Below are 15803 nucleotides of genomic sequence, written 5' to 3'. Positions count from 1 at the left end.
TCTATTCCACTGATCCAGTACTCTATTTCTTAGCCAGTTCCAAATAGTTGTGTTGACAGATGCTTTATAATATAATTTTATATCTGGTATGCCTAGACTACCTTTCTTTGCATTTTTTCATTAAGTCTTTTGATAGTCTTGATCTTTTGTTCTTTCAGTTGAATTTTGTTATGATTTTCTTCTAGCTCTATAAAATATTTTTAATAGTGTGATTGTTTTGGCACTGAATATTTAATTTTGTTTAGGTGTAATTGTCATTTTTATTATATTAATTTAGCCTACCCATGAGTAATTGACATTTTTTCCCAATTTTTTAGATCTGACTTTGTAGGAAAAGTGTTTTATAATCATGTTCATGTAGTTTCTGATTTTTCCTTGGGAGGTAGATTGGCAAGTATTTTATGATATCTACAGTTACTTTAAATGGAATTTCTTTATAGCACTTGCTGTTGGGCTTTATTGGTCATATACAGAAATACTGATGATTTATGTGGGTTTACTTGATATTCTAAGTTTTTTAGTTGATTTTCTAGAGTTCTAAGTATACCATCCCATCATTTGCAAAGAGTGGAAAGTGTTGTTTCCTCTTTACCTATTCTAATTCTTTCCATTACTTTTTCTTCTCATTGCTAAAGCTAATATTTATAATATAATATTGAACAATAGTAATGATAATGGGCATCCTTGCTTCATAAAACTTGATCCTTAAGAACACTAAGATCTTTGATCTTATTGGGAATGCTTCTAGATTATCCCCATTACATATAATGCTTTCTGATAGTTATAGATAGGTACTGGTTATCATTTTAAGGAAAACTTCATTTATTTCTATGCCCTCTGGTGTTTTGTTTTTTAGTGCTTAATTAATTAATTTTTATATATGTGCACATGTATATATTTTAAGTAACAAAATTTCCTTCCACCCTCCCTTCCTACCCCCTCCCCTCAGTAGTGAACAGTCAAGTTAGTATTGTACATAGATATTTTTGATAGATGTGTTTACAGATTAGTCATATTAGTATGAGGAATTAGGATTAAGGGAAAGAGATACACAAGAGATAATTTTTATAAAGCATTCATCTGATTCTGAAGGGTTGTTTTTGTTTTGTTTTTCTTTCTCTTCTGGTGGTTTTTAACATAGACTTATGCTCTATTTTGTCAAAAAATCTTTTCAGCATCTTATAAGATAATCATCATTTCTGTTAATTTTGTTATGGAAAGTCAATTATGCTGAAAGTTTTCCTGATCATAGTGTATTCCTAGTGAAAACTTGCTCTAATCTCCTTGCTAATATTTTATTTAAAACTTTTGCCTTAATATTCATTAGGGAAATTGGTGTATAATTTTCTTTGTTTTAGCTCTTCCTGGTTTATAAAACGTGTTATAAAACAAATTTGAAAGAAGTCTTTCTTCACCTATTTTTTTCCAAACAGTTTATATAGAATTGGAACTAACTGTTCTTTAATGTTTGGTAGAGTTCACTATCAAATCCATCTGACCATGGAGATTTTTTTCTTAGGAATTTCTTTATTGATGGCATGGTCAATTTATTTTTCTGAAATGGGGTTATTTAAACATTTTATTTTCTCTTCTGTTATTCTGGGAAGTTTTTATTTTTATAAATATTCATCCATTTCATTAGATTTGTTGACATACAGTTGGGCATGATAGCTTTTAATCATTACTTAATTTTCTTCTCATTGGTGATGAGTTCACTCTTTTGATTTTTGATATGGGTAATTTGGTTTTCTTCCTTTTTTGAAATAAGATTAACCAGTTTTATTTTTTATTGCTTTTTCATAAAACAGCTTTAGTTTTTATTAAAAAATTAAAGAAATATTTTTATTATAGAAATGAATCACTTTTCTTCCTTCCAATTTTATTAATTTCATCTTTGATTTTCAGAATTTCTAATTTTGTATTTAGATGAGGATTTTAATTGTTCTTTTTTCTAATATTTTAGTTTTATACCCAATTTATTGATTTCCCACTCCTCCATTTTATTCATGTAAGCATTTAGAGATATAAATTTTCCTGATAAGTGCTTTGACTGCATTCTTCAAATTTTGGCTTGCTGTACCATGACTGTCATTGTCTTGCTGATTATTTCTATAATTTATTGTTTGATATCACTTATTCTTTAAAATTAAGTTATTGAGTCTTCAATTAATTTTTAGTTTATCTTCCCATAGACCTTTATTATTGCTCCAGGATCTGAAAGGATGCATTTAAAATTTCTGCTTTTGGGACAGCTAGGTGGCACAGTGGATAGAGCACCAGCCCTGGAGAGAGGGTATATTCTTTTCTATCCTTGTTTCATTTTCTGCAAAGGTCCATCATATCTAATTTTTATCAAATTCTATTTAACTTCTTAAGTTCCTTCTTGCTTATTTTATGGTTAAATTTATCTAATTCCAAGAGAGGGAGGTTTAATATAATCGTTTTGCTGTCTGTGTCTCCCTGTAAGTCATTTAGCTCTTCCTCTAAGAATTTAGATGCTATATCACTTGGAATATATGTATTTAATATTGATGTTATTTCAATGCCTATGTACCTTTTAAGAAGATGTAATTTATTTCTTTATCCCTTTTAATTAGAACTATTTTGGCTTTTGCTTAGTCTCAGCAGGATATGCTACCCCTGCTTTTTTTTTTTTTACTTCAGCTGAAGCATGATATATTCTGCTGTAGCCCTTTACCTTTATCCTGTTCATATCTCTCTCTTCAGATGTGTTTTTTGAAAACAAGATATTGTAGATTCTGGTAGAAGTACAATTCTCAACTGATCATTGATTGATTGATTTATAATCATCATCACTTCATAATAATTTCACAGTCATGCCCTCTGTCCAAGTATGCTTCCCCACCTATCCCATTAGAATTATAATTCTCAAGAGCCATTAGCATCATGACATTATAATCAATTTATCCCCATAACCTCTTTCTAATTATGCTCTTTTCAATTGTTCTAAAGAAATACAATTCTCAAGAGTTACAAGTATTGTCTTCCCTTGTAGGGAAGCAGGCAACGTAGTTATATTGAATAAATTTCCTTTCTGTTAACCTTTTTGTGCATCTCTTAAGCCTTGTATTTGAAGATAAAAATTTTCTCTTCAATTCTGTTTTTTTATCAGGTAAACAATATGCTGAATGTTTCAGGGTAGTTGATTCTTGGTTATAGTCTAAGTTTCTTTGCCCTCTTAAATAGCATATTCCAGTTCTTCTGATCCTTTATTGTTGAAGGTGGTAAGTCCTTACATAATGCTGTCTATGACTTCCTTGTATTTAAACTGCTTCTTTTGTCTCTGCTTGTAGTATTTTTTCCTTTAGTTGAGAATTCTGAAATTTGACTATAATTTTGAGCATAAATTGACTACAAACTCCTGGGTTTTTATTTGGGGATCTCTTTTTATGGGTGATCAGTGGATTCTTTCAAGGACTATTATGGTAGTTTTCCATTACAATTTCCAGATGATATTGTACAAACTCTTTTCTAATTGTGGCTTTCAGGTAGATCAATAATTAATAAATTATCTCTTCTAGATCTATTTCCCAGGTCAATTTTTCCTTAGGGTTACTTTAAAATTCTTCTATCTTTTTTCAGTCTTTTTGTTTTGTTTGGTGAAATCTTTATGCCTCATAGGGTCATTAGTTTCCATTTATCCAATTCAAATTTTTAGGGTTTTATTTTCTTCAGTTAGCATTGTGTTCCCTTTTCCAGTTGGTTAATTTTAGTTTTAGGTGGTTTTTTCATTTTTCCAGTTAGTCAATTTTATTTTTTGGTGAGGTTCTTTCCTTTTACAGTTGATCAATTTTATTTTTAAAGGAGTAGCTAGTTTTCCTTTTCCATTTCGTCAATTTTACTTTTAAAGTACTTGATTTGCCATTTGGTCAATTTTACTTATAAAGGTATTTTCTCATACCAGTTTTTCATAATTCTCCTGCTTGATTCTCATTTCTTTTCTCAATTTTTCTTCTTCTCCTCTGGGTTTTAAAATCCTTTTTCAGCTCCTCCAAGAAGTTTTATTGGATTTGAGACTAATTCATAAACCAGTTTGAGACTTGACCTGTAGGGATTTTGCTTTCCTCCTCTGAAATGGTGTTTTTATTTTCCTTATCAGAGTAGTAGCTATCAGAATAGTAACTTTCTAAGGTTAATACTCTTTTTGTTTTGTTTTTCTCATTTTGATAGTTGAGTTCTGCTCCTAGGACACAGAGTGGTATATTCTCAAGCTTTTTGTGCTTGGGTGGGCAGGGTTCTGGTGCCTGGCTTTCCATTCTGGTGTCTCAGGTGCTCAAAGTTTGTTCTATGTGTTAGGGTAACTCAACCTAGTTCTGCCTGCTACACCAGCATTTCAGGACTTGAACTTCACTTTCCAATCTGGAGCTGGGATCCTCACTGCTCATCTGCTGAGCTGGCACCTGCATGGTAGCGAAGCACCTGCTATTGGCTTCCCAACTCTCCCACCTATACTGGCTAAAGTCCCCTTTTACCTACATGAGATAAATCTTTTCTGAAGTTTTTCCATGATATCTTGAACTGAGAATGTATTTTACTATTTTTTTAGGTGTGAGTTCTGTCACTTTAGGGTCTGTTTAGAGGATTCATTTAAAGTTGTTTCAGGAAAAGTTCCAGGAACTTCCTAGCTTTATGCCTCCATCTTGGCTCTGCCCAGGAAGTCCATATGACATATATATTTAATGAAAATAATTATATTTTCCAAAGCAAAAAAAAATTGAATGAGAAGAGCAGAATTATTTACATAATTTTACAGATCTCCATTTTCTGGTCTGAAAGAAGATATTTGAATTTTGACATAAGCTTTTGTATTTAATTTCTTACATTATTTTATTTACATTGAAATATATGAAGAAAATCTGGCTTCAGATATGTGATCGGAAAAGGGAGGAGAATATTAATGGGAAAAAGATATCTCAGTATTATAATGATTTTTTTTTTACTTTGCAGACCATTTCAAAGTGTCACAAGGCCCCCATGGGATCCTTGGACTGCATTATGAGAGCTACTAGTATAGTGGAAAAAAGTACTGTACCAGGGGACAAAAGATACTTGTGTATGAAGCCTGTCTCCACAGTAATTGGCAGTGTGAACATTCATGAATCACTTAATCTTTCTCATCTGTAAAATAAGACTAATAATACTTATAACATTATCTTACAATATTTCTCTTCCATAAAATGAGAATAATAATATTTGCATCAATGCCTTTCAGGGTTATTTAGAGGATCAAGTGAAAGCATGTAAATCTGAAAGCAACAAACAATTGCTCAATCTTTTTTAGTCATGTCCAACTCTTTGTGACCCCATTTGGGGTTTACTTGGCAAAAAAACCAAAGTACATAATCATTTCCTTCTCCAGTTCAGTTCATTTTATAGATGACTTACTGAGAAAGAGTTAAGTGACTTGCCCAGGGTCACATAGCTAGAAAGTGTCTGCAGCTAAATTTGAACTCAGGAAGATGAGTTTTCCTGACTCCAGGACCAGTGCTCTATCTACTCTACCATTTGACATTTCCCATCTTATCCTAGGCACATTAATATCTGTGCAGAAGCTTTCCAGTTTCAAGTAAACTAAATTATTTATTTTAATTTTTGTTTGACCACCATCATCTCTTCTTTGGATAAGAAGGTATGTACGTATGTATGTGTGTTTGTATATATATATATGTGTGTGTGTGTGTGTGTGTGTGTGTGTATGTGTGTGTTTGTATGTATGTACATATACCCATAGTGTGAGAAGAATGTGATTTGTTTCTCTTCTAATGTTTTAAATATAATGATCTCTTATGGATAAGGTGCATACCCTTTTAGAATGTAATGTGAAACATAGTATAAAATGATGGTCTAAATGGTTCTGATTTCTACCAGATCACTTGCCAATTTTTCTAGTCATTTTTATTAAACAGGGTACTTTTTCCCTAGTCAGTTTCTGCTTTGCATTTATCAAACACTGAATCTATTGTTTTAACCTCTCTTTTGTCTAGTTTGTTCCAATAATCTATCATTCTTTTCTTAACTAGTATCAAATAACTGTTCCTTTATAATATAGTTTGAGTTCTGTATATGCTATCCCATTTTTCATTCATGCTTCTTTTCATTGTTTCCCTTTATATTCTGGATCTTTCATTTATCCTAATAAATTTTGTTAATTTGTATCAGGTTCTATAAACTGAAAAAACTCATTCTCTTCCAGTTCTATAACGATCTCTTGTGACACAGAAAATATATATTCATATATATGTATATATATTTTCAGTTCAGGTTTGAAATCCATCTTGGAAATCATTAGTTCCAACTCTTATTTTATAGATAAAGAAATTGAAAGCTACCGGAGATTTGTAGTTAAAAGAACTGAGTTTGAATTTCATCTATCATTAGTGACTTCACATGCAGAATGAGATGTATATTTTTGGACATGGTCAGCATAGGGATTTATTTTGTGTGACCATACCTTTACTATGTTTTATGTTTTATAATTATTCAGTGTAACAAATAAGTGATAGGAGCAGAAAAGTTAATAATACTTGTAAAATAATAAAAGAATAGATTTTAAAAAAAAGAAACTACCTGACTGGAAACAAATCTTCTCACTTCTTTGGGACTGTTACATTATCTGTAAAATGAGGGGAGTGGACTCAATTAACTTCTTTTTAGCTCTAGATCTATGATTCTGTGATTTTTTTTTTAGGTCTAATTCTATGATTTTTCCCTGAGTCTTTTATTCCTACAGCACTTAAAAGATAGAATTGACCTAAGCAGTTGTTTGTTCAACCCATACATTAAAAGAACCTCCTATAATATACCTTTCAAATGATTATTCAGTCTCTGCTTAAGGAGTAAGAGGGAATCCACAACCTCTAGAGGCAAGTTTTGATTATTTCTCATTGTTAGAATTTTTTTTCTGAAATCAATTCTAACTTCACCTCATTCCAACTTCTATCCATTGCTCCTGGGAAGATCCTTTGTGATAAAACCACAAAAAAAAATGTCTAATCTCTCCTCTGTGTGATAATCCTTTAGATACTTAAAGAGAGCAATTCTGTTCTCCCTGTCCAATCTCTGAGTCATCTTTTTTTCTTTCAAGGATGAAAATGTATGGTTCCTTCAGCAGCTACTCACATGATATATTCAAGACTTTTTTCCATCCTAATCACTTTCCTCTGACTTCTCCAGTTTATCAATTTTTTTAAAAAAGAAATTTTATATATTTTGTTTTAAATCTCCTAAATTTCTCCTAGTATCCCTCCCCTCCCCTCCCAGAGAATCAATATCTTTTTTATGTTATAATGACCAGGAATAGATGAGATCTAAGATCTCATAATAGCGTGGAACATTCACCTCTCCATTCCTTGAAGGAATGAACCTCTTAATACCTCCTAAAATCACATTAACTTTTTTGGCTACTAGATTATATTGCTGATGTATATTGAACTTGTAGTCACCTAGAACACCTGATCTTTTCTGAAATAATTGCTGTCTAAAAGATATTATATTTTTACAGTTGAATTTTTTTGTACCTAAGTACAAGTTTTTGCATTTAGCCGTATTGACTTTCAGTGTATTAGCTAGCTTAGATACTACTCATTCATTTTGAAATCTGTTAACAGAGAGTTGAATTACATTTCTGGGTAACAGAAAACAAAATTTTAACATATAAACTAGTTGAAAACTTTGATGTGTGTAATTTTGGCCATCAGCCCCTCTAATTAGATCATGTAACAACTTGTCTATATGCAAAATTACTATAGAACTATATTTATAGCATAAATTTTTTATAATTTTAATTCCATCTAACACCTTCCCTAAGCAGATTTGCTCTTTGAGACACAATGTGACACAGAAAAATAATGAAATGTATTTCTGGTACTAAATATAATTCTGCGGACAATTAAAATGAAATCTTGAGATAAGAGGAAACTAACTTGCTTCCATAAAGTTTCTATTTTTAGTCTTTATATCCATTTATGATGATTTGTTATTCTTCTTTTAGGTAAGTTTTACCATTCTATTTACTTGAACAAAAAAAGTACTTATTTTGGGGTTTGATGTTTTGGACATTAAATGGTTCTTTTTTGAACTTGTGGCTATGGAGTTAGTTTATATAATAGTGTAGAAATCTATATAAGTCATAATGTCTTGTTATTTGGGTCACATAATATTTTTTGCAAGGCTATGGGGTTAAGTGTCTTGTCCAAGGTCAGCTAGCTAGGTAATTATTAAGTGTCTGAGGCTGGATTTGAACTTAGGTTGTCTTGACTCCAGGTCTGGTGTTCTACCCACTGCACCACTTAGCCACCCAAGGTCACATATTTATAAAGATTTTAGCCTAATGAAGCTGAAAATTTAAAGTTCACGCCTGATTCCAGTCTCCCACAGTGAATGATCTAAACATTTATCCTCTCTTCAAACTCCTGGTGGTATCCCAAACCTCCATTCATAAATATTTAAAGAGTTACAGAAGTCACCTGGACTGGAAAAAGGCAAATGATATCCTAGTTTTCAAAAAAGGAAATAGAGTAAACTTAGCAGAATATAGGACAATGAGATTGACTTTTACTTCAAGATTTGGAAAACATCATTAAGTCATTGATTAGCAAAGCCAATGTGACTTATCAAGATCAGATCAAGGCAAACTACACTTTACTTTCTTTTTTGACAAAATTACTCAACTAGAAGAGGATGGTATAAATATAGCTTGTTTATCTTTTACACAAATATTTACAAGTCTCATGTTATTCTTGTGGAAAAGATTTATTGGAGTAGGCTAAACGAAGTACAAATTAATTCATTTTCTAACTTCTTGAATGATAACTGACTAGGTGGAAAAAGTAATCATTAATGCTTAAATGTCAACATTAGCTGATTATTAAGAATTTAAGTGCCTATCATGTTCCAGGCATTGTGTTAAATTCTGGGGACCCAAAAAAAGGACAAAAGACAGTCTCTGTCTTCAAGGAGCTTACAATGTAACTTGGGAAGAAATCTTTTGTAGACTGCCCCAAGGGCCTGTGCTTAGTCCTGTGCTAATTAATAATTTTATTAATGATTTGGATAAAGGCAGATGACACAAAGTAAGAAAATATATCTAACAATCTCAAAGGGAAATGAATGAAAAAGTTCTTGATTACAGAAGGTTGGGGCAAATCTAATAAAGTGAAGTTTAATCGTAATGAAGGAGAAATCTTATACTCAGGTGCCAAAAATCAAATTCAGAAATACAAAATAGAAGAAACAAATAGTATTTTATTGAAATTAGACTAATTGTCTACTAATTGTGGAATCCATATGAATCGTCATTTAGTTTAAAAATGCTTAATTTATACTCAGAGTTACTTGGGTTCAAATTCTGGCTCTGCTGTTTACTATCTATGTTCTTGGTAAGTTCACTTAATTACTTAGTTTTCTTTTTCTGTAAAATTAGAGTTCTGGATTGGATGACCATTTTGGTCCCTTCCAGTTCTAAGTGATCTATTATGCTGCAATCATAAAAATAGTGTGATGGGCCAAGAAAGGAAATGTAAATATGGTCTATATTAAGAGAAGAATGGTATCCAGGATTATATATGATAATCTTGTTTCTTTTTTAAAATTTTAAACTTTTATTTTTCCAATTACATTTTAAGATAGTTTTCAACATTCATTTTTTTAGATTTTTCAAGGCAATGGGGCTAAGTGGCTTGCCCAAAGCCACACGGCTAGGTAATTATTAAGTGTCTGAGGTCGGATTTGAACCCAGGTACTCCTGACTCCAAGGCCGGTGCTCTATTCACTGTGCCACCTAGCTGCCCCTCAACATTCATTTTTTAAAAGTTTTTGAGTTTCATATTTTTCAGCCTTGCTTTCTTCCCTTCTCTCCCCATGACACTGAGTAATCTGATATAACTTACTCATGTACAATTTTGTTTAACGTATTTACATACTAGTCATGTTGTGAAAGAAGAATCAAGACAAAAGACAAGAAAAAACCATGAGAAAGAAAAAAACTAAAAAAAAAATTTTAAAAAGTGAAAATAATATGCTTTGGTTTGCATTCAGATTCCATAGCTTTCTATCAGAATGCAGATGGAAACATCCTAAGTCTTTTAGAATTGTCTTTTCTCATTGAACAGCTGAGAGGAGCTAAATCTATCACAGTTGATCAGCAATGTTTTGCTATTAATGTTCACAATGCTTTCCTATTTCTGCTCCCTTCACTCAGCATCAGTTAATCTAAGTCTTTCCAGATTTTGCTGGAATTCACCTATTCATGATTTCTTACAGAATAATAATATTCCATCACATTCATATACAATAATTTGTTCAGTCATCTCCATTTCTAATTCTCTGCCACTATAAAAAGAGCTGTTATAAGTATTTTTGAACATGTGGGTCTTTCTCCCTTTTGATGATCTCTTTGGGGTACAGACTAGTAGTGTTCTTGCTGGAACAAAGGGTATGCACAGGTTTATAGTCCTTTGGGCATAGTTCCAAATTGCTCTCCAGAATGATTAGATCAGTTCAGAACTCTCCCAACAGTGCAATAATATCCCAGATTTCCCATATCTCTTCCAATATTTATCATTTACCTTTTCTGTCATATTAGTCAATATGATTGGTGTGAGATGGTACCTCAAAGTTTTTTTTTAATTTATTCTTGATAATCTTGTTTTTTTTAAATATTTTTATTCTTCCAATTTGTACATCAAAACAATTTTTACAGGTTTTTTAAAGTTGTTGACCTCTCAGTTCTATCCCTCCCCGTCTCCTCTCTGAGATGGTAAGCAGTCTGATCTAAGTTATAGATGTGCAATCATATAAAATATTTCCATACTTGTCATTTTGTACAAGTAGACTTGAACAACAAATGTAAAAAAAAATAATATACTTAAGCTAGTATTCAGGTAATATCAGAACTTTCTCTGGAGGTAGGTAATATGTTCCACCATAGATTATCTGGAGATTTTGAATAGAAAGACAACCAGGATTATTATAGGAACTAGGATTGTTTTGCCTGGAAAAGAGAAGACTTAGTAGGAAAAATTGTCATGAGGGAGAAGTATTAGACTTTTTTCAGTTTCTGCTACAAGGGTAGGACTAATATCAATGGGTAAAAGTTGTAAGGGTATGTGAAGATATGATTTAAGGACAAAACTTCATAGTGTTTTCTTGCTCAGATATAAGGTGAATTAGTCTCTAGATTTCCTTTCAATTGTGAGATTTCTATTATTCATTGAGAAATTTGTGTTTGTTCAGACTCGAGTTTTCTCAATTTACTGCTCCCATTTCTCTAAATTTATCAATATCATTATTCTCCTCTCCTCTTGACAGTTACATAAGAGACATTAGTCTTTACAGTTAAACCCTTTCTCTGTTAAACCCTACCTCTGTTAGGTAGAATTCTATCTCCTTCTTCCTTCAGGACTTTGCTCCAGGTATCATTCCATTTCTTTCATGCATCTTCAGTCTCTCTCCATCTCCACTGTTTCCCCTACCCCCACCCCCTGGGCCTTCATATTTTCACAGTACTAAGTAAGTGAATCTCCTGTGATGTTTTTAACCTATCCATTTACCATCTAATCTCTCTCTTTTATTTCAAACTTCCCGAGAAAATTGTTATACTCAGTGCCTCTACTTTTTTATCTTGAAAATTAGTTTCTGTCCACCATTTTCTTTAAGTAGCTGTTTATTCGTTTCTATCAGATCAACTCTTCATGACAACTTTTTGGATTTTCTTGGTAAATATACTGAAGTGGTTTTCTTCTTCAGTTCATTTCTACAGATAAAGAAACTGAGATAAACAAGGCTAAGGGACTTGCCAGAGGCATATAACTTGTAATGTTTAGAGACTAGATTTGAATTTCCTGACACCAGGCTCTCTGTTTACTGTACTGAATTGCTTCTAGGTGATAACATAAACTCCAAGTCTACTGGTCAACTAAAACTATTTACAGTCTGATAGCAGCATAACTTTACTTTTTTCTAAGGCTGGAATGTTCATCTTTCTCTTTTTCTTAGTACCTCAATCTAATTTTCAATGTATGTTGTATCCCTCCCCAACCTCACTAGCACACAAACTCTGAAAAGGCAGAAGCTACTTTTGATATATACCTTTAAATCTTAAATATTCACATAATTTAATGTCTTCCTAATAATGATTTCTTAATAAAGTGTGGTGATGATTGTATTCAATAATTTTTTTTTGCAGTGTTCAGCTTTGTTTCATTTTTTCAGCAGATGACATATCTGTCCACTCTGTGCAAGTGAATTCTTTTTCCTCCATTGAGTTCAAGGAAACTATTCTCTTGATTTCCCTTCTACCTATGGAACCATTCTTTTCTTTGTCTTCTTTACTAGTTCCGCTTGTCAACCCCTTAAGTTGGAACTTCTTCAAACATTCATCCTTGACTCTTTTTTCCTAACTTCATTTTCTCTTAATAATCTTATTTCCTCAGCCATATCTATGCAGGCAACTCTGAAATCTCAGTGCCCAGTCTTGACTTCTCTTCTGAGGTGCAGACCCACATATTCAGCTACTTATAGGACACATTGAAATTGGATGCTCCGTCAGCACTGCTTGGACCTTATTTTTCTCCAAACCTGCTCCTCCTTATGTCTGTAGCACTCAAGAATCGGTATCCTTTAATACTTTACTTTGCTAATGGCAATCTTCTAGTCTTCCATATTCTAAACTTTGGGTTGTGCTAAGACTCTTCTATTTTCCTTATGTCTATACAATCATTAATCAATCCCTATTGGTATTAATTTCATAATGCCTTTTGCATTCACTGTAGTCCACCACAAATCTAGTACCAGTCAACTTTTCTTATCTTACTTTATGATATTCCTCTCCATAACTGTATGATTTAGTCAAAGTGGGCATTTTGGTACACACCCTGTAATTTTCCTTCTTCATATATCTATTTATACTGTCTTTCTGTACTTGGAATATTTTCCCTAACTTTCTTCTGATGAAATTCAGTTGAATTTCTATCAAGAATTTAAAGCTCAATTTGTAAGTTATCTTTTAAATATAATAGTCCCTGATCCCTCTGTAGATAGCAACCTCTTCCCACTGGACTGCTCTGATGCAGTTCTTATGCATTACTATAAAGCATAATTATCTTTATTTGTCTCATTTTTCTCCTAGAACATAAGCTTCATAAAGGCAGGGATTGATCACATTTTTATCTAAATGTACCTTTTTTTCCAGAATCAGTAATAATGCTTCCCCATGTAGTAGATGTTTAATAAAAGCTTCTCGAATTTAAATGAGCCTAATGGTGAATTTCTTAAGAAATGTTTGAATTAAGGCCGTTGGTATTTCTTAAATTATAGAAATAAGAGCCAGTTACATACTTTTTATATTTTTTTCCCATTTTGGGGTGGAGATAATTAAGAAATGACATCATATTTGGCTCATGGCTTGCCCTGTGTCAAAAATAACTGTCATTTCTTTCTTAATGAAGGAAAATTTTTAAAAATAATGCCAAACAATTTTCTCAAGTAAATCCTGTGTATTCTATTTTTCCATGTGTGCAGGAATTCTAAGTAAGAGTAGAATTCATTCTTTTGCTTAGAGTTTTCAAACATTTTAAAAGAATCATGAAGTGCTATTGCCAGTTTTATCATTAAGTAAACATAATGTTGAATTCACTTTGGTCTTCAAACATTTATGTAGTATTGCTAATTGGCTTAACCTTCCTATCACCTGACTTGACCCTGTTTAAATTTCCAGTATAATATTTGCTCTGTGCTGCTGCCATATCAATTCTGTGATCTTGGCAGCAAATGGAGAAATTTCTAATTTCATCTGTTGCTGGCAGGGAAACCTAACTTGCATTTTATTCTTGTTAGGCTGCCTAGAAAATAAAACATATCAATTTGGAATTTCCAGGCAATTTTTACCATCTTAATCTCAAGCTTCTCTCTGATCTGGCTTCAGTCCCTAGCATTGTACTCCACCTGTTAATAATAACTAAGTACAGTGAAATACAGTACTCTGTCGTTATTCTCTTTGATTTCCTTGCAACATCAGACACTGCTGACTGTTTCCTCTGTCTGGAAATTCTCCTCTGGCTTCTTGACACTACTGGATCCTCTCCTACTTCAGTAACTGATTTTTTCTGTCTTCTTTGCTGATTCCTATTTCTACTTCTATCCCACAACTAGAGATCTTTTTCAAAACTCTATGCTTAGCCTTTTACCTCCCCTTCTTTCTTTTCCTTACTTTTATCGGTTAAACCGCAAGTGTTTCTTAAATGCCCATTATGTGCCAGCCACCAGGCTAGGTGCTGGGAACATAAAGAAAAAAAATAAAAAAATCTCTGCCCTCCAGGAGTTTACATTTTATTAAGGGATACAGCAGGTGTATATGTCTATCCATATTTATACAAATAAGCAAATAGAAATTTATGTGTGTATATACACAAAAAAGATATATTCAAATATGTATTTTTGTTGGGTGATGCACTGCTACCTAAAGGGATGAGCAAAACTCTGTTATAGAAGGTTGTACTAGGGATTCTAAGAGGCATAGATGAGGAGGCAGTGCCTTCTTGATATAGAGGACAGTCAAATAGTATTCAAGGAGATGGGAGATGGAGGATCCTGAGCAAAGGAAAGCAAAATGCCATTTTGATTAAACTGGATAGAGTATGGAAAGTTGAATAATGTAAAATAGATGGAAATGTAGAATGGAGCCAGGTCGTGAAGGACTTTAAATGCTAACAAAAGAGTTAATATGTGATCCCAGAGTTGATATATGGAGCTATTCTTGAGTAGTTAGGGAGAGACATGAGAAGAAAACTCGTTTCCTTACCTCTCTTCAATACCTTCTGATGTATTTTCCATGCTGTTCTCTAACATTTAAAAATAGGAATGTAAACTAAAAATGGATTTGATCTTAGGTTTGTTTATTTGCATTCCTATCTGTTTTTAATGTGCTAGTTTCAGTATCTTCAGTAATTGAAATAGTTATTTTCTTTAGAAACAGTGGTCATAAGAGTTGTTTAGACTGGTAAAGAGTTGTTAAAAATTGGGATGGCTAATATGTTATTGAACATTTGCCCCAGTATTTCCCTTACTGGATGTTGTTGCCAGTATAGCATATTAATTTTGTATAAAGTATTTAAATAAAATATTGCTCTTGCCTAAGAAGAACTTATATTCTAGAAGGCATTCCTTTTTAAAAATATCTCCATGTATGGAGAAACATTAATAATTGCTTAAAATGTCCAAATATAAATAAAAATTCTGAAGAACCACCATGGGTTGTAGCTAATTTTAGCAAGGAATTAATTGAAATCAAGTTTAGCTCTCATTTTTTCCCTATTATCAGTACTTCATGTTATTCCTTGACTTTTAAAAAATGTTTATATACCTTAATGTTTATCAAAGATAGCTTCTCCACATAATTTGAAAATCCATGATTTGTTGTTATTTAGATTTTTAGCAAAATGATCTGCTTTCTTATTTTTCTTAATATCATATATGTTAGGTATTTAGATGATTGCATTTGGTGAACTCCTTTTTAGATTTATAAATATTTTTTGGGGGGTATTAAATTTTGGTTTAACTTTCTCAGACATTACTTGACATTACATTTAAAAATGATATTTTCCAATTTATTAACAGGTATACAACATGTTTCAACACCACAGCCTGGGAATCAAAGTTAATATTCAAGTTACCAAGCTTGTACTTCTTCGAACCCGCCCTGTAAGTTCCACAGACACTTTGGATATTAGAGAATAATTCTAACTTTTGAAAAAATATGTGTATGTAGTCAAATTTTTAAGAGGGTC

General features: G+C 32.2%; 1 protein-coding gene across 2 annotated transcripts in view; it reads left to right on the top strand.

The window, feature by feature from the left end:
• ADAMTS17 (ADAM metallopeptidase with thrombospondin type 1 motif 17) overlaps positions 1-15803 on the top strand; it is a 511869-nt gene that overhangs the window by 120247 nt on the left and 375819 nt on the right. For both annotated transcript variants that reach the window (XM_074234214.1, XM_074234213.1), the window contains exon 5: positions 15634-15717. In XM_074234214.1, coding sequence (XP_074090315.1) covers positions 15634-15717 — 84 coding nt within the window. The remainder of the gene's footprint in view (positions 1-15633; positions 15718-15803) is intronic.

This window comes from Macrotis lagotis, chromosome 4, assembly GCF_037893015.1.
Source record: "Macrotis lagotis isolate mMagLag1 chromosome 4, bilby.v1.9.chrom.fasta, whole genome shotgun sequence".
NCBI classification, from domain to species: Eukaryota; Metazoa; Chordata; class Mammalia; order Peramelemorphia; family Peramelidae; genus Macrotis; species Macrotis lagotis.
Note: the sequence above shows the minus strand (reverse complement) of the source record. Positions and strands in the feature narration are given on the sequence as shown.